The following is a 25,867-nucleotide window of genomic DNA, read 5'->3' as shown; positions in this document are numbered from 1 at the left end:
GGTCAGTTGTATCACCTGACATTTTTGGCTTTATGACCATCAAAAATGAATTTTAATACATAAATGAAAAACAAGCTCATTATATAAAAGGTGTGTATGAATTGCCATTTTAATGTATTTTTGAATATGTTCAAATTCAAGCAGCATGTCATGGATCCAAATGTAAATGGGGTACAAACTGTTTTTGAGTGATTAAATCACTCAAACCATCTGTTATTTGTTTTTCTCCAATGTTTCAAGACTCTTATATAATGTTCATCTCTAAAACAAAAAAAAAAAACAATTAAAAATGTATATTTTATCATTTTATTCCTCTTCTTCATAATATTACTAGAAGCAGGCATGTTCCAAGAGAAGCAATTTCTGATTCTGCTATGCTGGGAGTGTTTTTTTTTTTTTTTTCTTTGCTTGTGAAAGTAAAGGTCCCCACCTCCTCAGACCCAGTGGTGTCATGCACAACAGTGGCCAGATGTCTGATGGAACCGCTGAGGTTTATACACCCACTAGCAGTCTGATCAAACATGTCCCTTTAGTGGAAAGAGGAGATGAACTAGAAATGCTTCACAAGCTAAAGAAAACCTTGTGACAACAGTTTAAGGGAAGGCTTTTATCTGTCCCTCGCGGTGTTCTGTGTTTACTGAATATCTCTCATATTGGTTTTTGTGTATCAGAGATCCCGCTGGGCTAGCTGAGGCAATTGGCCAGGCAGACTCCTGCACTGTCAAGGCACCAGCTTCCAGATGATCAATTTAACTCAAAAGACTGCAAGAAAGGCAGTCAATCAAGAAGAAACAAGGTTTGATAATGCAGGTTGATTGTTTGTTTAGGAATCACGGCACTTCATTATACAAGTTCAAGCAGAGTGGTGTGACTCAAGCAGAACAAGCCTGAATTTGTTGAAAAAAAAACAAAAAAAACACTCAAATACGCTCAAATAAAAACCCAAACAAGGCCTGTTGATGAATTTCAAACAGCTCGTAGCTTGTCTATTGAAATGGCTTATATGTGGCCCGCCAAGCATAATTTACAAATCATTCAGTTTCACAATTCAGTTTCTGGCACCCATTTAAAAAGTTAAACTTAACTTAAACCCCTGGTTTAAGGTGACCAGTGAATGATGCCCTAAACGTACTATAATCCTCACACTAAAGATTGTTTTGTTCAAGTTTTTAAAGTTTTATTCAAGTTTTTATATGCTTTTAAAGTTTGATTTGTTAACATTGTTGCACAAATTCTCCACAGATTTGGAGAAATTTAGCATCGCATCCGTCCTCACCAATGGATCCTCTGCAGTGAATGGGTGCCGTCAGAATGAGAGTCCAAACAGCTCATAAAAACATCCTAAGCCACACGACTTTAATCCATCAATTACCATCTAGTGAAGTGAAAAGCACAAGAGCACAGATATTTTTGCATAAGTTAATATGTAAAAACAGTCCAAACTAGTTCTAACAAATACTGCATGTTGGTGGATTTTGGTGTTAACTGATGGACTGGAGTGGTGTGGAATACTTGAGGATTATTGTGATGTTTTTATCAGTTGTTTAGACTCTAATTCTGATGGCACCCATTCACTGCAGAGGAAAGTGACGTAAAACTGCTAAATTTCTGAAAATTTGTTTTGAAACAAACACCTTTACATCTTGGATGTCCTGAGGGTGTCAATTTTCAACTATTTTTATTTTGGTGTCAATTATTTACTTAAACATGCACTGTGCAGTCATATCACCTGCAGAACAAGTATACATAGGCAGGTCATCTACAGCAAATGTGTGTGTGTGTTTTAGTGACAAATGAGGACATCAATTTATATAATGACAAGGGTATGACAGGTATTATAAGGAGAAGGTCACTTTTCAGGACATTACTCCATGTCCCCACTTTTCAAAACGCTTATAAATCACACAGAATGGAGTGTATTGAAAATCTGAAATAGCAGAAAGTTTCCTGTAAGGGGTAGGGTTAGGTGTAGGGTTGGTGTAGGGCAATAGCACATACAGTTTGTACAGTATAAAAACCATTACGCCTATGGGATGTCCCCACTTTTCACAAAAACAAATGTGTGTGTGTGTGTGTGTGTGTGTGTGTGTGTGTTTATCTGTATTTACATGAGGGTCAGAAACACTGAACATTTAATATTTTGGTATTATATAATTATATTTTATAATTATATTTTAGTAACTTTAACTGCTTGACAAAATAATGTTAAAACATCATGGGCAGAGACGAAAGCAACACCCTAAACATTTTAAAAGCCACAAGAGTACAGATGAAGTCTGCATACTTTCTGCAATCTGTGGCATTTTGAAGAATGCATTTAAATTTGTTTAACATAGCTCAATTTATGTGTGTACTGGAGCGGGCATTTTCAATAAATTCTCTATGGGAACTGAGCAGCAGACTCACATTCCTGAAAAATTTGACAGGGAGCAGAGCAAGTTCAGAGAGCATCATTGTGAAGTATTCAACTTTATTCAAGAGGGTAAAAAATGATGGGCAGCATCTAATTGCCATGTAGTGAGGGTAGTGATATCTGTCATGAGTGCAAGGGAAAAAAGTATAGAAGTATTACAGTGTTTCCCATACATTGATCCGCATCGACCGCCACAAATACCCACCGCCCCCTGCCATCAGCTCCCGCGTCTCACACTCATGAGCGCAACTTTAGCACAATATTTAGCAACTTTCAGATCCTTTCAGCGGCTTTTTTCCATAAACGGTACATGCTGACAAACCTAGCGACTGTTTTGAAAAAACCTTAGCTTTCATTCAGTTGGAAGATGTTGCCAGTGCTGCCCGGTGAGCGCGAGGTCTGACTGTCCCGGCGCAGTGTCGCCTCACTCGGCGTCTCTTCTGTGCAGTGAGCGGCAGAAAAACAGCGCTTTCAGTTGGCCGTAACGCAGCAGACTCGTCAATAAATGAGTACAAAACACGTTTCCAAGCACCTGTCACTTACTGACTGTTTGGACTTTTAAATTTGAATGTAATTTGTCTGTTAAAATGCTCATAGTTTGTTACTCAGACGCAGGCAGTGCCCTGAATAAGACAAAACGGTAATATATGCAAAACCACCGCATATAGTCACTATTTAATGTAGCTGTATATTGATTTTATCAGACGATGTCGCGATTATAAATCAGGATTTAAGGAGTATAGTGAGAGTGATTCCTGGTTAACATGTAGCATTAATGGGTTGTGTTTAGTCACTATTTATACCTGTTGTATGTATGGCAACAAAAAATATGTAAATGATAACAGCTTTATTGGGCATCCAGTTGTATTGCAGTATGTGACAGTTCATGGAATAGAAAATCTGAAGTGCCAAAACTTGTCTGAAGGCAAACTTGATGCAATGACGTCATTAATATGCAAATTAATATGTGACGTCACCTGCCGCCACAAGTGTCACAAAATCCTGTGGGAAACACTGATATATATATATATATATATATATATATACAGTATATAATTTTAAAAAACAATGTGAACATACATTGTACATTAATAAAAAAAGATAAATCTAAAAATAATTAAATAATAAAAATAATTACATAATTAAAAATATTAAAAGTGTTAATTATAAAATATTTCTCAGCGCAGACAATACATTGTTCTGTCATTGTCTATATTGAAAAGGTATACAATAAAACATTTAATTATAATTGCTTTTACAGTATCCCAAAACAAAACGATTAAAGTCCCCCTGAAATCAAAACTAACGTTTTTTGGTTGTTATTAGGAATATAGTCTTAAGGTTATTAAGTATGCTTCAAAACAATGAGAAAATGTGCATTTAGAAAATAAATGTATTCAAAATATACAGCCACTATCACCAATAAGGATCAACAATTTTGATAATATATCATTCTACACTTCAGCTTCTCATCAGATTTTCTGTCCAATCAATTTCTTTCTAGAATAAAAGACACTAAATCTGTGGCTAAAATCAGTCACTTTTTCACACATTTACTATGTTATATATGGTGAATGGTGGATTGAGATGATAGGAAGCGATTTAGACAGTCTAAACCTGCTTTCCATTGGGTTGAATAAAGTGCGTAGTCCAGACAGCACAGAGTGGATCATATGCACAAGACAGCACGGACCACAAAACAAATCCAATCTGAATTCCTCACAGAATGCTGAACTTTAAATCACAGTGGAGGCAATCAAAGAATGCAAACAGCATTATAAACAGCAGTCATGAGGAGAAGAGATAACACCAGTACCATGCACCACCATATATTACACTAGTGTTGTCAAAAGTACTTCGCTACCAAGTTGATAGTTAAATTTAAAACCAAAATGATACTTTCCGCAGTACTGCTAGCACCGAGTACAGGGTCGATCCGATACCTGTTGATGGGCAGCTGCTTTCAAACATTTTTCCTGTATTTGTGTGTGTGCTCTGTGAACAATGTCAAAGGTTTCAATTTGCAATGTGTTTTTGCAGCATTGAGCATTGTATTACAGATATGTTTTTCAAGCATGTGAATGCAATGGCCAATCAGCAGCTTTTGAGACAGAATCTGCTAAATACACCAGAGATTGCTCTAGGCAATCTATATATACAGGTGCATCTCAATGAATTAGAATGTCGTGAAAAAGTTCATTTTTTCTTGTAACTTATTTCAAAAAGTGAAACTTTCATATATTTTAGATTCATTACATGTAAACCCAGGTGAAAAAGACGGAGTATTAAATGTATTAAAAATATACTTGAAATTCAAGTAGTATGTTTATAATACATTTGTATTCCCAACATGCTTATTTCAGGTGTATTAAAAATATATTGAATTGCATTTTAATATATTTCTAAAAAGTATACTAGAAGTACTTTTGTATTAAATATATGCTTAGTTGTACTTTTAAGGAATATGCTAAACTCAAGCACACTATTACTATATTTCTAAAAAGTATAGTAGAAATACTATGTTAATAAATATATTCTTAGTTACACTTTTAAGGAATATACTAAACACAAGCATACTTTTAGTGACGTTTTAGAGTATTTACAAAAAAAACACACTTATGTTACTCTTACTTAAAATATATTTTTGTGTGTACTTTGTGTAAGAACATAACAAAATTATTACACTTTTAGTAGGTTTTTAATGTACTTTATATTGCAGTAGGCCTACACATGGTTATATTTTAAATATTTGTATTTATATTTTATTTGGAAAAGTACTATATTTTGAAAAACATTTTTACCATTTACAATGTACAAACCTTTGTCAAATATTATTAACCATTGCAATATTTAAAATATGTTGTTTAATATGGGTTAGCCTATGCTACGTTGGTTGATTAGGTTGTTGTTCATTACATGATACATTAATTGTAATAGGCATTTATAAATTTGTTCAAGCTTGACGCCTTTATTTTCTAATATATATTTCTGAAATTCCCACAAGGATTTCAACATTATATCTGAAATAAAATAAATAAATAAATAGTAAAAAAAAACACGTTTATTTGTGTTTAAATTCAAACAACACAGACTAAACCTGATTGGTTCCAGAGCCATTGAACGGCTCTGATTGGTTTGTATGATAATGAGCTTGCAGCAGAGAGCTACAGAGAGTAAATCAAATATGATGTGCGTGCAAATGTACCTTGAATGTGTATATAAGTCTAAATTTAAACAGTATTATATAGAGCGATCGTGTCTCTTTAGGGTGCTTGGAGGAAACCACGCAATTCATATGGATTACTTTGGCGATGTTTTTTTTTACGATGAACTTTTTGAAACGTGAACATCTTTGATGAATCTTTTCATCGGAGGGACATAAATCTCTCAGATTTCATTAAAATATCTCTGCTTTTCTTTCGAAGATGAACGAAAGTCTTAGATGGTTTGGAGCATCTTAAAGGTGAGTGATGACAGAATTCAAATTGTTTTGGGGGAACTATGAAATTAATTAGAAAATATAGCAGTATGTTCTTATTTTTACCAGCTTCTGCAAGCGTGTTTGGCGACTGACTTCAGGTAAGAGTTGTGTTTAATTAACGTTATTTGTCTGTGCCAGTTGTGTTTTTGACACATGCATTGGCAGACAAAAATAAATTAAATAAAATTAGTCATTATAACGTGTACAACATTAACATTCTTCCAACATGAAGTGTATTTATTTCTGATTTCCTGAACAATTTGGCTTCATTGTAATGATGTTAATGATCTTTGAAAAACCATGATTATGAACATGCAGTTACTTTGTCTTGAGCTGATCAGCAAACTGTGGTAGTGGTTGATTGGTGTTTATATTTGTTCAAGCTAGACAATCTTATCAACTTTATTTTCTAATATATATTTCTCAATACAGATAAGAACAAAGATTAAATTGTAAGAAGGGTTGCTTATAAGAGCATACAGTACATCTGAAACTGCTGAGACTGGTATGGTTTTTGACTATATTTCCGACCAGGTACATTGTTCTGTCATTCTTGAATAGAAAACAAATCATTTTTGATGAGCCTTTTTTTGTGCATGTGAGAAATATTAACATTTGTTGTTTTTCAGATCAGCTGCTATAGAAGACAAACTGAAATCTGAGTGCAGAGACAAGCAAAGGAATAGTAAGTATATTTTAATATCGTATCACCTCTGTTATAGGGATTTTTGAATCAGGCCTAATGGAGGGTGATTTGGTCAATCTTGGAAGAAAAATGTTAGCAATGTGTCCATTCCAGGTGGCTAATTTGTGCTTCCTTTCAGTCATTCATGTAAAAATCTGTTATCTAATTTTGTTTCTGTTTTGTTTTTTTCTAAAGGCACTTGTGCAAAATATTGTATGCCTGAACGACTAGGCTGTGCCCAGCTCTCCGGAACCTGCGACGATGCTCAGTTCCATCGGCCCTCCATCTGTGCCTTCGGGTTCACCAGCTCTGTCTCCATCGGTCGGCCCCCAGATGTCGGCAACCACACCATCTACATCTTGGATCCTTTCTCCCTTGACTCCGCCGTGTGTTATCAGCACTGGGATGCTCTGGGTCTGTGCCATGTGCCAAACACTATCTAAGCCACCAGGGCATCATCGTCATCCTCCCATCATCCCGCACCTTTGCCTCTCACCATCCCTACGGCATCTCCTCATCCACCTCCAAACCTTTTTTTTTTTCATTTATTATAATGTTTTTTGTATAATGTTTTAAAATGTACTTGAGTGTGTTTTTAATAGTATGTTTTTTTGTTTTCACCAAAGTATATATGCTGCTGTACTTTTTAAATGTACTTTATGAATATTTGTAATGTACACAATATATAATACATTAAAGTTTTCTAGACATCAAAGTGTACGTGTGTGAATATACTGAAAAATATAATATACTAGTAGTGTAATGCTAATGCATTTCTAATGAGCTGAAATACAATTAAAACGATGCTTCAAATATACTCTAACTGTAGTTCATGAAGTATTAAATGTACATTTTAAATGTATTTTAATAAATATACTCAAATTGCACTAAATATACTTAAAGTGGTTCCAATTTAACACAATTTCAATATATTAAATATATTACAAATAGATTAAAATCGAACTTAAACACATCTTGAAATACACTTAATATACTTAAAGTTGTTTCAAAATAATACATTTAATATGCACTTAGTATAGTATAATATAAATATATTAAGTGTGTCTGAGAAAGCACAATTTAAATATATTTCTTTTTCACCTGGGAAGTAAAACATTTCAAAAATTGTTTTGTTTTAATTTTGATGATAAGAGCTTACAGCTCATGAAAGTCAAAAATCAGTATCTCAAAATATTAGAATATTTACATTTGAGTTTCAATTAATGACCATCCATACAGTATAAATTCCGGGTATCTCTTGTTCTTTGAAACCACAATAATGGAGAAGACTGCTGACTTGGCAATGATCCAGAAGACGAACATTGACACCTTCCACAAAGAGGGTAAGTCACAGAAGGTCATTACTGAAAGGTGTGGCTGTTTACAGAGTGCTCTATCAAAGCATATTAAATGCAAAGTTGACTGGAAAGAAGAATTTGGGTAGGAAAAGGTGCACAAGCAACAGGGATGACCGCAAGCTTGAGAATACAGTCAAGCAAAGCTGATTCAAACACTTGTGAGAGCTTCACAAGGAGTGGACTGAAGCTGGAGTCAGTGCATCAAGAGTCACCACGCTCAGACGTCTTCAGGAAAAGGGCTACCAAGCCACTTCTGAACCAGAGACAACGTCAGAAGCGTCTTACCTGGGCTGTGGAGAAAAAGAACTGACTGTTGCTCAGTGGTCCAAAGTCCTCTTTTCAGATGAAAGTAAATTTTGCATTTCATTTGGAAATCAAGGTCCCAGAGTCTGGAGGAAGAGTGGAGAGGCACAGAATCCATGTTGCTTGAAGTCCAGTGTGAAGTTTCCACAGTCAGTGATGATTTGGGCTGCCATGTCATCTGCTGGTGTTGGTCCACTGTGTTTTCTGATGTCCACAGTCAACGCAGCCATCTACCAGGAAATTTTAGTGCAGTTCATGCTTCCTTCTGCTGAAAAGCTTTATGGAGATGCTGATTTCATTTTCCAGCAGGACTTGGCACCTGCCCACACTGCCAAAAGCTGGTTCAATGACCATGGTGTTACTGTGCTTGATTGGCCAGCAAACTCGCCTGACCTGAACCCCATAGAGAATCTATGGGGTATTGTCAAGAGGAAGATGAGAGACACCAGACCCAACAATGCAGATGAGCTGAAGGCCACTGTCAAAGAAATCTGGGCTTCCATACCACCTCAGCAGTGCCACAAACTGATCACCTCCATGCCACGCCGAATTGAGGCAGTAATTAAAGCAAAAGGAGCCCCTACCAAGTATTGAGTACATATACAGTAAATGAACATACTTTCTAGAGGGCCAACAATTCACTAAAAATGTTTTTTTTTTATTGGTCTTATGAAGTATTCTAATTTGTTGAGATAGTGAATTGGTCGGGTTTTTGTTAAATGTGGGCCTAAATCATCACAATTAAAAGAACCAAAGACTTAAACTACTTCAGTCTGTGTGCATTGAATTTATTTAATACACGAGTTTCACAATTTGAGTTGAATTACTGAAATAAATGAACTTTTCCACGACATTATAATTAATTGAGATGCACCTGTATATACATATATATATATGTAAGGAATAATTGACGACGGGCCGTTGGATTATTAGAAAAATAATGCACACCCGAGGTGGTGATGCGGTCACGACGCGAAGCGGAGTCGATCAGATGATATATTTCAAGGCATTCGTCCGGTATTTCTACTTAAATCGCTATTGTGAGTAGGCTTATTTCTTCCGTATCTCATCCAAGGCCTGCGTTGATAATTCCAAAACGTCATTTTAAACCTAGTAACAGAGGCTTGAGCCGTTGATAACTGACTAATGCAGTTAACACAGTTAATAAGTAAGTTATGAGAGAGCGAGAGAGCGAGAGAGAGAGAGAGATTACCTCTGTGCGTCTCTCAATAGTGTTCGGCAGCAATGTCTCTAGTTATAGTGAAACTTAGTTCCTTTTCTTCACGAACAGCGCCGATGTTGTTACCTCGCTTCTGAGAAGTCATGTAGTTTTTAAGTTGTTTACTGATAAAATCATCAGAGTAGTGCTAACAACATTAGCACGATGTATGTTAGTGTGTGTGCAAACTGTAACTGTTATGTATGTGCGGTCTGTGAGTGAGAGAGAGCGGGAGAGATAGAGTATGTGCTTTCTGTACATAATAAAGCGTAATTTTGTGGCAAAAACTTGGACATGATCTGTCGTTTTTATCCATTTGTTTACTATATTTATTTGTTTGGCCAGTGTCGTTGTGGGTTTTGGTTATTTTGCTGTTGTAAGACCTTTGAAATAACAGAAATCATTTGTCAAAGTGATATGGTCATGTAATGAGGTCAAGAGCTGCCTGGAACTACGTTCGCCGTGCGTTTCCGTGAAAATAATTGAACGTTCGTCAGCCAATCAGATTCAAGCATTCAACGGCCCCGTAGTAAAAAAAAAAAAAAAAAAATATATATATATATATATATATATATATATATATATAATTATTCAAGATCGACAGACCTGCCACTTGTTCTGTTACCTGTGAAATGCATTTATTTGTTATTTTATTGCTTTCAATTGATCTTTTTAATGCAATGTTTACATAACTGAACAATATTTGAAGGCTACATGCTTATGATTTAACTTATTATTTACTTATATTTAATAATAGCATTAATACTTATCATTTTATTTATTTAATATTTTTATTTTAAAATAGTTAAATAAAGAAGTCCCAATAGTTTTCGCTATGGTACCAATATCTGTAGAACCATGGAATTTTACTGGTAGACTATTGAAATTTGGTACCATGACATTATATTACACGCTTTTCTAACTGAACATTATCAGCATAACCCCCCCCTAGTAGTAACAGTTCCATATTAAATCTTAAGAGGGAATCTATTAGACTTCTTTTCTTTTCTTTTTTTAATACAACTGTGACTATTACAAGCTGTCAAATACACCAAAAGCTATTTTTAAAAATGGGGATGAGCCACTCGATATTTGTTTGATATCCGATATTGTTTGAGTGGAAATTACATCAGCACACTGAATTACGCTGTGCATTTCAAGGCACTTCAGTGGGACTTTAAATAAACAGTTATGCTGCTTTGCAAGAGCAATCTGAAAAGCGTAGTTTGCCTATTACTCACCCTCATGTCACTTCAAAGGTATAAGACCCTTTCATCCCTGAAAAACAACGATGAAGGACAAGACATGAGGTGTACCAACATCATCGTGAAATTTGAGAGCTAGGAAATTCTGAGTCCCACACTTTCAGAAACAATGTTACAAACCTACTGAATTGAACTAACCTGCTTTAACAAAGTCCGTTATGAAAGCAGTTGACATGAAAGAAGTACGGTGTCCGCTATAATGCAGCAATGCTGAGAATGCATTTCGTGAATGATGGACATTATAATTCTGTGGAAATCTGCTGAGCTGTCTGTGGCAGATTCTGTGTGGCTCTGGCCATAAGAGACAGTCGTTTGGATTAGCCTCTAACCACAGACAAAAGCTCATTAATTTGGGTGTTAACTGCGCTAAAACAGCAGCACTGCCAAACGACGCAAGCTGGAAGGAAGGCATAGAGCGGTACGAGGTCATTCTCCATCTGTCATTGACCGTCCCTGTCTTCTCCTCTTTCTTCACATCAGCAGCACCAACTGAAAATGCTGTGGCAGGTGCAGGAATCGACTGTCACAAAGAGGAGAGTCTTTTAGCTTGTATTAAGTGGCCAATAGCTTTTGCCACCCACCAGTTCTCCTTTTTCCACATTGTCGGTGTGAAGATGAAAAGAGATAAGGCAGGGGGCAACCAAGACAGCATCCCTCGGGAGTTTCTTGTATCTTCCAGCCACTCAGCAATTCAGCTGCAGGGCGAGATTGAGGCCACTCACCATAGTAGAGCATCTGCAACCTTTTACGACCTGCCAATCACGGTGAACTGTATCCTGGAGGCCGGGACTCTACAATAAGCTCTTGAGGAGTGGCGCTCAAACCAAGAATTATGGTGTATAGGGCACGGAAATCAAAGAGAAGCAATCAACACCACCATTATTTGGCTGTCGAGCTCTGGCCTTGATTGAAATAGACCCTTCTGGGCAAATTGTGCAATCCTGAAGTGCTCTAATTGTGTAAAAATGAACACTTAAAAAATCTACTTTGTCCTCCAAAAAATAAAACCATACGATTTGGAACATCAACAGGGTGAGTGAACGATGACTGAATTTTCGTTCACGCTTTATTTTAAGAGCCAATTCTTACTATTAACTAGCGCTGCATATCACTAGCATATAAGCACATATTAATGCCTTATTCAGCATGAGCATGTTTTAGATCCCTCAATCCTACCCCACACCTAAACTTAACAACTACCTTACTAACGATTAATAAGCAGCAAATTAGGAGTTTACTGAGACAAAAGTCGTAGTTGATAGCTATTCAATAGTGAGAATTGAACCTTTAAATAAAGTGTAAAGTTTTCATTTTGTGGTGACCCATTCGATGCCCTTCATCCAGGAAGTATTGAGTAAATGGCTCTGTGGAAGATGCAAACCACAGAAGGTGACCTTAAACACACAAGGAGCTTTCTTTGGCACAGGGATGTTTACCAGCTCACCTGATCCTTCAGTAACCTTCATTTATTGATCTAGGAGGTGCAAAGTACTTTCCGACTCCAAATACAAAGCTTTTCCTCTGTCTTTGGCTGACACATGGACTACTGCCATCAGAATCTTAAGCGAAGTTTAGGGATGTGAACAACTTGTCCTGCACCATTTGTGCAACCAACAGACATGAATGATAGTGTTCTTCAAATTACCAGAACAACAGAATCAGAAGACACCTTAGATATCACATAGAAATAGGCTGGCAACCACAGACAAATTTTGCATGTACTGTAAGTACTACTTACATTTTATACAGAAAATGCAAAATGCCATTTAGTAATATTGTTGCAAAATCTTTAGACTTATGAATGTTCACGTACACCAAATAGTACAGCGTGTTACATTAAGCGATGAGCTAAAACCCTCCACAGCTGATTTGAACTTCAGAAATCTATAGAAATGCTCTCTAGAATGTAAGGATTTTCTTTCATGCTCCTCAACCTTTGCTAATATGCCATATTTCATTCAGAAAAACGAAATGCATTGAATTCAGCTTATGGATGGCGTCTCGATTTTTGGTCACTATTTTTATTCACACCGTGCAACCAAATTAAGCAAAAAAGTCTTGTCTGAGCAGCAAACACAGCTCCTGCAGTGCCAGAAGCACTTCCTCTGAATTCACAAGCTTAAGAAAACAGTTGGCTCTCTGAAGCAGTTCAATAAGAAGCAGACACATGCCTGGATGGATACGGGGGTGGAAATCAAGAAACAGCAGAGCTCAGAAAACTAGGGCTCAGAAAAACAAGAGCAGCATAAAACAGTCCCACGCAGTCTATCTGTCAGTTTTAAGGACATGCGATCCTCGACTTGTAAATGGTTTGTGCGGAAGCACCTGGTATTAATGCTAATAAAATGACATAACCATCCAAAAATAGCACGGGCAGAATTCCGAATGGATAGCATAGTCATGGGGCTGCAGTAGCATCTGTTTTTGGAAGCATTTAAGGCTCATATTCCCAGACATATACTTTAAATAGTAACATGCAATTGTATACCTATCTGACCTAACTCATAAAAATGGTTTGCTGTAGTCAGGTTGATGTAGTCATTTTAAATAATATTTTTGATGTTAATAAAAACAATTTGTTTGGATGTTTTCACATAAGAAATGTTTGTAAAATTGGATGCACCACATGAGTTATATGCTTCAATATATATATATATATATATATATATATATATATATGCATGCTTCAAAACCCCTTTCATCTTTGACCCACATGTCATCTGAGGATTGCTTGTCTATTTTTGTTCTCGATATTTGACTGTATTTTGAAGGTTTCCTTCAAAAATGGTGGTTTAATTCACTTAATCTAAAAGACGTAAAATTAAATTTGTATATGTGTGCAATAAAATATATAGATTGCACTACATGTTCCCTTGCTTATTGCTCAAATACTAAAATAATATGAATTTAAGTCCATATGTCACACTAACAATAAACTATGCTCCTGACCACAGGTCGAAAGCTGTAGTTCCAGCTACACAACTCTGCAATGCTGTTTGAGGATGTTCGTTAGAACTATGGATTCAGGAAGCACCAAAACACTGAACTATATTGGTAACAATGAAGCTTGTGGCCATAATGAGCCAGCGATGCTTTTGGAAATGTACCCCTGTATGTTCTTTGCCCAATGATGCACTAAAGTCAGTGAAAGTAATCATCATTTCAGTAAATAAATATATAAGTGTTATATCAATATACATTTTTGCACCATAAGACAGCATTACAGCCTTAACTAACCTTTAGTTGTCATAAGAGTCTTAATAACCTTGACACACATTCATTAAGGTTTTTACCTGCATGTTTTTGCACATTGTTTGGACCACAATGCATGGCATGAGTTCTCTGTCATTATTCAACTTTTTGAAACTGACAGCTCTTCAGCTCCTGTGGATTTGCTCATGGGACAGCAAATTGTCCACTGGTTCCACACTCCAGAATCTCAGCAGATGCAATGTGTCATATGGGTACTACTGTAATCTTTTTAATTTGATAGACTGCTTTTTGCATAGAGTGTAGCTGGTTTGGATGCATACACTAGGCATGTTAGACCAAGAATGTTCTGTACTCATGTAATTTCCTAATCTTATTCCCCTGTCTCCTACTCTTCATTACCAGCAGAAAAAATGCTTAAGAAAACTTGTATGTGAGCAGGAAATTTGAAATATTTTAACAAAGAATTGGGAAATAAACTCAGCTCAGTTTAGACATCATAGCAAGGCTTGTGTTTTCCATCGTTCTCCATATTAATGAGTTTGGATCGGTTGTCCTATAAGTGCTGTCGTTCTAGACACATAAAAAGAACAGCCAAATGATTAAGCAGCAGCTTGGTCCAGACATATCAGGCTGGAACTTCACCTAATTGGATGAAATGAGATTCAGGGGTGATGGATTTTGATAATTGTTGGCACTTGTTAGCCACCTCACACGGGCCCTAGCATGCTGTCATGCATATTAAGCCACAGACCTCCACTTAATGGGTGACAGAGACAGACTTCACAACTACCTCGCTAACGCCAAAGTAGGTTAATCAATGCGGAAGTTTATCAAATTAAGAACCGTTTCCAGAGGCCTAATAAGAGACAAGACAGACCGGACTTTGATGGGCAGGGATCTGAGGACTCAAAGGCCTCACAGCCGCCGAGGGACCTGTGGTCACTTCTGTCAAGAACTTTTGAGTTTGACCTTCATGTTAGCAAAAATGGAGCATTATTATAAAAATCAGAATGCAGCTTGGGAGGTTGACATTCCTGCACCCTCAGTGCGGCACATATGTCAGCAATATTTTGTTTTCAAATAAAAATCAAAGAGGTCAAAAAGTTCAAAAGAGTCTGACAAAGCAGTTACAAAAGCGGAAAGGTAAAGGCCAGCTTTCCAACATGCTATTCTGAAATATGCCTTAAAGCAATGTAAACCTATTGCAGTTGTACTATATGAGAGAATTCCCCAATGAGAATAAGCCATATTTGTAGTTTCTCTGCCTTGGACTATTTATGTACATACTTTAGCATTTGATGCGTGTTTCGTCTCAGATGAATATATTGATGTAATGAACATACACACAGGGACATATTTGGGTATTATGATTAGATGCAGGGCAGTTTGTATTTTGAAAGTGTTCCCTTTTGGAATGGAGCCTGTTTGGGATGCAGTGCCGTCTACATCATCAACCAAAAAAAAAAAAAAATCAATAACAACAGCAGTGAGTCCAGCCTCAAGCTCCTAATCAAATAGAGATTTGGGTAACACTTTATTTTAGGGTCTTTTAACTAGTTGCTTATTAGCATGCATATTACTAGAATATTAGCCATTTATTAGTAGTAATTAAGCACATATTAATGCCTTATTCTACATCCCTAATCCTACCCAACACCTAAACTTAACAACTACCGCACTAACTATTAATAAGCAGCAAATTAGGAATTTATTGAGGGAAAAGTCGTAGTTAATAGTGAATAAGTGTTCCCTATTCTAAAGTGTTACCAAGATTTGTTGATCAGAGGGTTTCCTCAACATGCTTCATTCTGTATAATTATTTTCAGCAGTTTTAGTCTTGTAGTAAGGATATTTTTGTTTGGGGTGGCGATTTTTTGTTAGGAATGCATCGATCCGATACTTAGTATCGGTATCGGCTCCGATACTGACATTTTCTGCCGGAAAAGAGTATTGGTCAGACAAGACTGATCCAAATCCCATATTGTGCGTATACTATTCTGTGTTATTATTAAGCCCCATGAAAGCACAAAAAAATTAAAGGCTCAATATACTTTCGCACAGATTTAATAAACTACGCATCAATATCTCGTTCCTTTGTGCTTCGAACTTCTCTATGCGAAGCGAAGCGCTGTGCACGGGATGCGCATAAGCGCTTTGTGCCGCTCTGTATTGGAGCTTTCCATATTATAATACTTTTGTGTAATGAAAGATTATTTGTAGCGTTTCTTGTTCTGTCCTATGATAAGACAGAAAAAGAAAGGCTATTAATAATCTGATGTATAGCACAGTAATGGAGGCAGCAACATATGATAGATAGCACTCCTATAATATGTTGCTGCCTTCATTACTGTGCTATACATTTAAAATAAATCTTTTAATTTTATAGTTTATATTTATATATAAATACATTTACTTGTTTTCATTAATATATTTTACAACAATACAAAGAGCAATGTGTAACATTTTACCAGATTTAGTCCTACACTTAATCACTTTTATTTGTTCCCCACTTAATAATGTTATTTCACTAAATGTTTAGATTTTACAAAAAAATGTGCACTCGTGATTTTTCTAGAATAACTTTTGCTGCTAAATTATCCACTAACCTAGTTTATAATAGTATTTTTGTCATAGATTATGATTATATACAGTATATATATTTTTTCATTTGTTATTTTTCATTAAAATTAAGTTGTCTATATTTAGAAGATTGTGTTTAACACACACAAGAGTGACGATCAGGTCAACACACAGAAGTATAGAAATTCTGCATTGATTTTTTTATTTATTTTTTTAAACTGCGCTGGTATCCGATTGGAATCGGCGATACTCAGAAGTTTCTGGATCGGATCGGATCTGAAAAAAATGGTATCGTTGCATCCCTTTTTTTTTTTGTACGATGTGATTCGTACAGAAACATACAATTTAAAGAAAAATTGTAAGCATGAAAGCTCACCCATAAACCTAACCATCAGTGGAGCATAAGCAGATCTTTGGAGAACATATAAGTGAGATTGTACAAATTCATCCACGTAAAACAGTTATTAATGGGAGTGTGTTGTCCATATACACCCGCAATGAATCATATAAAGCAAAATGATGGAAAACAGTAATGTTAGTCCTCAGATGCCATATTCATTACAGCAGCATCTCAGAGAAATTACATTATAGACAAAGCAGCTGAATGAATGAACCCATGCATCTGGAAGTAAAGTGTAAAGCAATTACATACTGCATGTTATCAGGATTAAAGAAGCTTCCTGTTGTTTGTGTAAATTAAGTATAATAACATGACATTAGTTGTAATCTTGAATTGATTAATTAGCATTAAGTTATTACTCCTATAGCAGTCCTATATTGTTGAACCAATGTGGCTCAAATGTGACCATGTTACTACGGTTTATACTCAGGACTAGCTCGTTAGTTTCTACAACGATGCTTCATGCTGGTTAAGGAGTGAGTTATGTCGTTTTAAAGGAAACACAACCCTGGTCACATTTCTTAAAATTTTATTGTGAACCATCCCTTTAAATCTTATTCTCTGTCTGTGGCAGTGAATAATGCAGAGGCTACATTCAGAGTTGGGTCCCTCTGGACTGAGCAGGGGAGCAGCTGCGCCTAACAAGTGGAGCATCAAAACTGTCATGGCTCATTCTCTAGCAAGATTAATCAGTTTAAGCAGGACAACACCACACCACCCACCCTTTCCGTTTTTAACCAATCTCCTTCTGTTGGTTCATTCACTACCTAATGTGCATGTACACGCAAATTGGTATTTTAGGGGTAAATATAGGTATCACTAATATGGTATGTACAGTACATTTGTGTTATTTACTCAATAGCCAAATTTTTACAAATTCCTAATTTTATTATTAATGCTATTCAGGGGTTTGTGTGGACATGTTTTCGGCATTTGTAAGTGTCATTCTTTATTGTTCATTTTGTCAACATTTCTAACTACAATACAACAAAGAGAAAAGGTCGTAGCGTCAAACACTAGTCCAAAAGTCCAGTATAGGCCAATAATATAAGGTGGGTAAATCCAAAAAATACAAAAGGTATAAAGACGCACTCATCCAAATTTAGCCCAAAAGGCTTATAATATCATTTATTATTCAGAGGTCACAAAATTGTGTAAAAAAGTGCAAAGGTGCAAAACGTTTTCGGATATTAACCCTGCCTGCGTCTCAATGTGCATACTAGCCATCCTACATTCTATTTAATATTAGTCATTTTCAATACTATTTAGGGTAGATAGGGTGGATAGTATGCACCTTTGGACGCAAGGACTTCCTCAGTGCCATGTGCTACCAAGCAAACACCTACGCCCATTAAAACATGTATTACCGTAATACACTTAATATCACGAAGATACAAAAAAAATACACATTTATATCTCAAAAAATATATCCAAATACAACAAATACATTTACAAATCATCCAAAATGATCCATATACAACTATATCAAAAAAGTATACATAGACATACAGTATATATATATATATATTCTGCCTAATATGCATGTTACATGATTTTAGTGCTGAATAAATTGCTTAGTAACCTTTTCTATGTAATTTTATATACATTTTACAAAAATATTTTGTTTAAGATTTTAAACCACTTTACAGCTCAAACAATGCCTAATTTTTTTTTTTTTTTACAGAAGAATGAATGCAATTAATTTAGAAAATTATAAGTTTCACTTTACTACGTTTGCACCCAAAAAGGAACAAAAAAGGCCCCAGTAATTATCATCAGTGCTTCACCATAACCATAACAGTCTTTTTAGGGGGGCCAAAACAAGGCTTGAGCAAAAAGTGTTTGTTTTATTTTGTCTTTTTGTGGCTATCAGCATACCACATATTGCTGTCAGCTGAGTTTAACTCTTACTGTAACACTTTAGTTTAGGGACCAGTTCTCACTATTAACTAGTTGTTTATTAGCTTGCATAATTATATTGACTGTTTATTAGTACTTATAAAGCACATAATAATGCCTTATTCTGCATAAGCATATTTTAGATCCCTTAATCCTACCTCATATCTAAACTTAACAAATACCTTATTTACGTTAATAAGCAGCAAAATTATAAGTTTATTGAGGAAGAGTCGTAGTTAACAGTTAGTTAATAGTGAGAATTGGTCCCCAAACTAAAGTGTGAGCACTTTTACTACTAAACTACCAAAGGTCGCAGATCTAAGGTTGTGTAAATTTTCTCAATATTGCGTTGATGCTAATGTCAGGTTTAGGTGATCAGCCGACTTGTTTTTGGAGGGTGAGAAAAGGTGACATTTGTCACAGCAAAAGCAAATGACGTGATTTACAGCACTGTAGGCAGACTGCAGAAAGTCTTCGGCCTGTCACAGCCAATGATTGATTGTCAATCACTCTAACCATGCAACAAACTGGTAAATAAATTTGCCTTCAAGGGATTGCACTCTGGGTAGACTTTGCGTCAGAGCGGTGAAGCCTATAAAAAGCAACTGGTGCGCTCTGCCAGAGGCAAAGCGAATTCAACAGGCTTGCTGGATTGTGTAGGAGGCTAGATATCAACTCTGAACAAACACTCTGAAACTTTCTAAACTCCTTCCTGGTGCATGCCACTTTCACAAACTTGGGTTGGTGATTGATAAATGGAAGAATGGTATTAATATTCTTCTGGCTCGAAAAACCATACTGAAAGTTTAACAGTAGAAATGCTGCATTAGTTTGATGATTCAGGTCAATTAATAACATTTTAACGTGTGAGGCTTTGCTCAGTACATATGCCACATATAAATACTGCATATAAATGCAACAACAAAAATGCAAAATTAGACATTTTCCTTTTGCTCTAGAAATGTTAAGATACAAAACTGCAAGTGGACGCTCGTGTTAACACACCAAGCTTCCTATTGAGTATAGCATGTTGAATGCATGCATTTGTTACCTTGGTAGTGATAAAAAATAGTAGTTATGTTGTTGTATTGGTGACAATGTCCACCAAGACACCGACAACAACTGATGTTAATTTTCTGTGTGAGACAGTAAGGCTGTAAACTGTAAAAAAAAAAAAAATGTCAATTTAAATGACTGTCTTGTGAGAATCTATAAAGAACATGGCAGCTGCAATCTCTTTAATGGGCTCAGTATAAAGTCCATTATGTGCTTCCTCCATTTTGCCTTGTGGCAGGCCCACTACTGGCTCGACAGCACATTAGCCACTACCGGCCTGAAGTAGGTGGTGTTTTGTTACATCATAAAATGTTATGAGAGCTATTTCAGAAAGCCATCGTCCCCTGCCACTCCATTGAGATGCTCGCAGAGATAGACAATGAGGGTGGAGGGAGGGGTCTCTCTTTTCGACAGCGTTACTTACCAGGTAAGGGTCTTATATAAAGGCTTTCAGTGCCTGGGCATACATTAGAACAGGTACACAGTCAGAAAACTTATATCTTATGTCTTCATAAGAACCACAGTATCAAGTGAGCAACAATTAGGTTGATATTTATACAAAAAGCATTTTATTAAAGGAAACCATTTTAACAGTTTTCCAACTAACTACAGAACTAGTACTTACTTTTTAAAACACTGCTTCATTATTTTAAAACACTGAAGTAATCTAACTACCTTTTTCAGTTTCACTATTCATTAGATATTAGTACTCAGTAGTAGGGTTGCAAAATTCCGGGAACTTTCAAGACTGGAAACTTTCCATGGGAATTAACGGGAATTAATGGAAATAAACTGGAAATTTGCTAAATTGCAGGAACTGGGAACTTAAATGTGGTTGAGAACAAAAACTTGCAGCATAATCTTGGTTAAAACAACCAGATTTAATGCAATTTCAGTTTAATTTCTACTCTACAGATTGCTCAATCGCACACAGCACACTGCTTACTGCAGCATGCCCCCTACATGCACTGTGCTTATCTACCATTACATGCACATATAATTTCTTAAATCCTGCACACAAAATATCAAAATGTCCATCTTGGCAAGTATTCATATAAATTACATGAATATTACAAAAAATGTTTAAAACGTCCTTGTGCTGTGTGTAATATACTGTGCAACTAAATTAGGCTATACCATAGTAAAAACAAATACACTGACTGAACAAACATTTAGGTGAGATAATAATAAAACAAAAGTCTAAAAATGACCCTCCCCCCACACACAATCCTCTCTAGTCACCTAAGAGGGGGATTCCCCTCCATTTTCTCTGAAGCCGCACTTTCTGCATTTGAGCCCAAAGACTACATCGAAGTTTTGATATTCTAAATATATTTGATCTATGGGATTCACGTTTAACTAGTAAATACCAAAAAGTGTTTATACAGTAGCTAGACAGTTTATGAGGTAGGCTATGTGCTATATAGCTCAAGCTGTGATGCTCCTTCTGCTAGCAAGATTTCTGTTATCATACGGAAGTGCAGTACTGGTCAAAAGTTTGGACACATTACCATTTTTAATGTTTTTAAACATTGCATATCTTTTGCTCATCAAGCCTTCATTTATTTGATCAAAAATACAGAAGAAAAAATAAACAGTGATATTGTGCAGGTATTCCAATTTAAAATAATGGTTTTCTGTTGTAATATACTTTAAAATATAATGTATTTCTGTGATCAAAGCTACAGTCTTCAGTGTCACATGATTCTTCAGACATCATTCTAATATGCTTATTTATTATCAATTTTGGAAACAGTTGTGCTGCTTAATATTTTATTATTATTATTATTACTACCTGTGATTCTTTTTTCAGGATTCCTTGATGAATAAAGAGTTTTAAAAAAACACACACACACATTTATTTAAAATAGAAATCCTTTTTTAACAATACACTACCATTCAAAAGTTTGGGGTCAGTATCTTTTCTCTTTTTTTTAAATAAATTAATACTTTTATTCAACAAGGATGTGTTAAATTAATTTAAAAAAAGTAGTAGCAAAGACTTATATTGTTAGAAAATATAAAACTGTTTTAAAATATATATAAAATATATAAACTGTTCATAAGTTTTTATTCATCAATAAATCCTGAAAAAAGCATCACAGATTCCCCCCCCAAAAATGTCATTTTTAAAAGTTGTATTAGTTTACATGCAAGTGAGCCTATGATCAAAAAAAAATACTATATATATTTATGTTTGTATATGATTCAGTTTTATGAATTTCCAATTAATTCCCATAAATTCCCGTAAATTCCCATAAATTCCTGGTAAGTTTCAAATTTGGAATATTTCCAAAGTTCCCCAGACGAAGTTCCCATGAAAAGTTTCCGGAAAACTTCCGGACATTTACCGGACATTTTCCACCCCTTTGCAACCCTACTCAGTAGTAACTATTGCATAGAAACTTGGTGCTACATTTTCAACAAATTCTACATTTTTGTCACTGAATTCTTTTAGGATCTGTGATTCAGATATCAACTAGTATTTACTCCAGTTGTTGTTGATTCCAGTTCTACTAGTAATAAGTACTACTTATTCTTTATTTCCTTATAACTATTCAAATATTCCAATTTTCCTCGCACTAACAGAATAAAAAATAGTACCTGCTAATGAGATGCTAGTGAGTACACCAGTTGTTACTATTATCAATTGAATCTTTCCAATATGAAATACAACTAAGAGATACTATAGTAACTGTTATGAAATAAAAAGTAAGTACTATTTTCTAATGAATAGTTACTGCAACTATGTGCCCTTTTCACATTTTCAGGGTTCTCAGAAGCAGACGTCGCCATAGTTGGGTAAACTGGTGAATGGAAACTACAACATATAGCCTATAATGGTTCCATTCCCATTTTCCCCAATAAAAACCATGACTTTCCAAAAGGGGAAAAATATATACAGAGATTGATTACGCTGTAAGATTTCCCTCAGCCGTTCATTAGAAACACTCATGCAGTAAAATTTAATGTTAAGGTAATAAAATACCAAATAAAACACATATATATCCATTGTATGTATGTATATATATATATATATATATATATATATATATATATATATAACAGATGTACAGTATGCTGTTAATAACCCTGAAACCGTGAAAACAAGTCATCAGTCTGTGAAAAGTGTCCATTGTAAATATATGGCCTACTAGTCTGAGGTGATTAGTTAGTATCTGAACCACAAATCGCCAGAGAAATTGGCTAAATGTACCACTGACCAAAATACATGATGGAAATCGCTAGTGGAACAGACCATCTAATGAGCAAGTACTATTGAACAAGTATTTTAAAAACATAGCCTACTATAAAAATCAGTTTTCAGTATGCTAGTTAGGCTACTACATATTTGTTAATGAACACAAGCCTACTTGAAATACTATTTTTCCCTACTAGACCTTGTGTGGAGGAGGAAGGGGGGGGGGATGTGTAAACCGAGTGCGCCGTCCAGCGGTGCTTCACGGAAAACCTTCTAACGTTATATGACAGACAGGTGTTGTGTTCAGCAGAAATGGCAGAGGATGCGAAATGCGAATGTTGACAAAACTTTAGAGGAGAAACTTACGGTAAAAGACGTACTCAGTGTAACTTGACCATATCTTGTCGTCAGTATGCTGGTTGACGAACGAGGCCGTCACTGACGAGTTACAGGCGACCATCTGGAAGCCGCACTCCGAGAGCATGTCGAAAGAGCGCTCCAGATGCTTGAACTTGAGGTAAAAGCGGGACGTGTATCTGTCAGGGGTCCTGTCTGGGTCCCTGCTCTCGTTCAGGGTCTCGCCAAAAACTTCTTTGGCCAGCGCGATCCTCCCACAAATCATAATCCGCGGCACCCTCCGGAATTTGGCATCGGTTTGACTCTCCCTGCCCATCGTACAAGACCCGCGATATCCGACTGTGATGAACCCGCTTTTTCTGTCGGCGGGAACGAGCGACGGTGGAGGGCACATCCGCTGGTCGCTTCCTTGAGAGCCGTCCTCGTAATCACTGTGGATGTATTCGTCGGGACTGGGCTTCAAGTCGTCTGGGGTTAAGAGTTTAACCAAGTCTGGCAATTGAAAGTATTCCGCTTCTTTCCTCAGCCTTCCCTTCTCAGGGAAGTGGTCAGGGAGGACAACTTGCTTGTCTCTGAGGTAGTCTAACACGTATCTGAACAAAAACCCATCCCGGTCGATGAAGTAACGACCTTTGGGGTCCCTGGCCAGATCATTCGATGCGTTATTTTTAGGAGAGAATATTTTCCCCAAAAGGGTGCCGGGATTGCTGATTAACGTGGCGTGACGGGTATAATACACTTGGCCCCCGACGTTTAGTTCAATAACGTCGGGAAAACTGCTGTCTTTAGCTCTAGAGTTTCCACTTAACGCCATTGTTTCGGTCATGGGTGCCAAAAAAATATCCGTATTCGGAAAGTTCGCTCTTTACAGCTTCGGGAAGGGTTTAGAAAATACAGACGATGGACCATGCACATTAAATGGCAATAAAAATAGCATTTCAACCAACTAATTGGAGCAGGTACCTTACAGTTTCATCTTCTCCGCAGATGAAACAAATCAAAAAAGAGGGAATGAACGGCGAAGTATCCGAGCTGGAACTAGACGCGCACAGCAGAGAGTCGCTCCGCGCGAAGGAGGATCGGTTGCTCAGCAGCGGATGGACACGGCGATAGACACGGCTGCTTATTCCTTCCCCTGAAAAAGATAGTACACTTGTATGCAAACGGAAGATGCTGTTTAAATTCTGCAAAAAACATTATAGAATAGAGCTGTTTTTGTTTTTGTTTTTTCGGTTAAGCAGGTCCAAAGTTCTTTACAAGTTCGGCAGCGGTTTGAATCCAACTTTTGAAGACAAAACCGGATGGTTTAAAAAGATTATAATTGAAAACAGTTCAAAACACATATTTTATGGCGACTGAGAGGGTCGATCGATAATCCCAGCTGTTTAGAAGTAAATCCCGTCTGTGATCCTCTGACATAATCCAGGGTTTGTGTGTTAGTGGGGTTTAGAAGTGAAGATGATGCAGCATCGCTCGCTCTCAGGGCTGTGGCGCGGGAAAATAACCGCCTCAGCTGTTGTTGCCTCAACGGGCGGGAAAAAAAAAAACATAATGGGTTATCAAAAATTACATCATCTTAAAGGAGTATGCACGCGGTGCTATGGCGTTGCTGGCATACGCTTCTGTGTATAATATCAGTGTCAGCCAGCTGTGTTAGCTATAGTTCATGCAGTCAGCATATTGAATTAACTATAGAAAACCGACTGCCTGGAATGACATTTTGTGCTCTCATTTGTTAATTCAAGCGTTTGCCAGTGACTTACTCTACTTCTAGAAGAAAAAAAAAAGTATTCTCAGTTTGTGTGAGGCTGTTCAGTGGACGAATCCAGTCAGTTTCAGGACCTTGGACAGCGAAAACAATACCTACTACCATACTCACTCTTGCAGGGCTGCCAAGGACCCCCAGTTGTGATGATACCTTCTTAAAATACAAAATTATTTTTTAATGTTTGCAAAAATTACTTTATTTAATTACAAATGTATTTATTTAGAAATTAAATAATTAGCAAAATGGAAAATAAAAAAAAATTGTATGCCATTGTACTAAGGCAAAATGCATTCTTTAAAAAAAATGATCTGGAAATTGTTTACTTTGTATAAAGTCAACAGAGTATCTTTTCCCTACATACCAAAAAGAAAGAAAGAAAGAAAATAAACATTTTCAATTCAAGTCAAAAGTATTTGTGCATTTCCAGAGCAGCTTTAGAGAGAATATTGGCCTATAAACCCTAGTGAGCAAGATAAAGGCAGCAACGAGGATTTTGCATGATGCAAAACTTACCGATGAAAAAGAAATACCCACCCCATTATTTGTTGGTTTATTATGTTTTTTTAGACTGTGACTGTCAATACTGAGGTAATCCAATATGTTGCAGTTTTATTTAGTGTTCTTAAATACCAGTTTTGATAAAGGTGTTTAAATCAGAATGTGATTGT

The 25,867-nt window shown here is 36.2% G+C and overlaps 1 protein-coding gene across 2 annotated transcripts in view; it reads right to left on the bottom strand.

Annotated features, from left to right (window-relative positions):
• Positions 1-24,429, bottom strand: part of kctd16b (potassium channel tetramerization domain containing 16b) — an 84,659-nt gene extending 60,230 nt beyond the window's left edge. For both annotated transcript variants that reach the window (XM_058758854.1, XM_058758855.1), the window contains exon 1: positions 23,441-24,429. In XM_058758854.1, the coding sequence (XP_058614837.1) occupies positions 23,441-24,257 (817 nt within the window). In that variant the 5' untranslated portion in view covers positions 24,258-24,429. The remainder of the gene's footprint in view (positions 1-23,440) is intronic.
• Positions 24,430-25,867: the final 1,438 nt, after the last annotated feature.

This window comes from Onychostoma macrolepis, chromosome 21, assembly GCF_012432095.1.
Source record: "Onychostoma macrolepis isolate SWU-2019 chromosome 21, ASM1243209v1, whole genome shotgun sequence".
In the NCBI taxonomy this organism is placed as follows: domain Eukaryota; kingdom Metazoa; phylum Chordata; class Actinopteri; order Cypriniformes; family Cyprinidae; genus Onychostoma; species Onychostoma macrolepis.
This window is presented reverse-complemented; position numbering and strand designations above follow the sequence as displayed.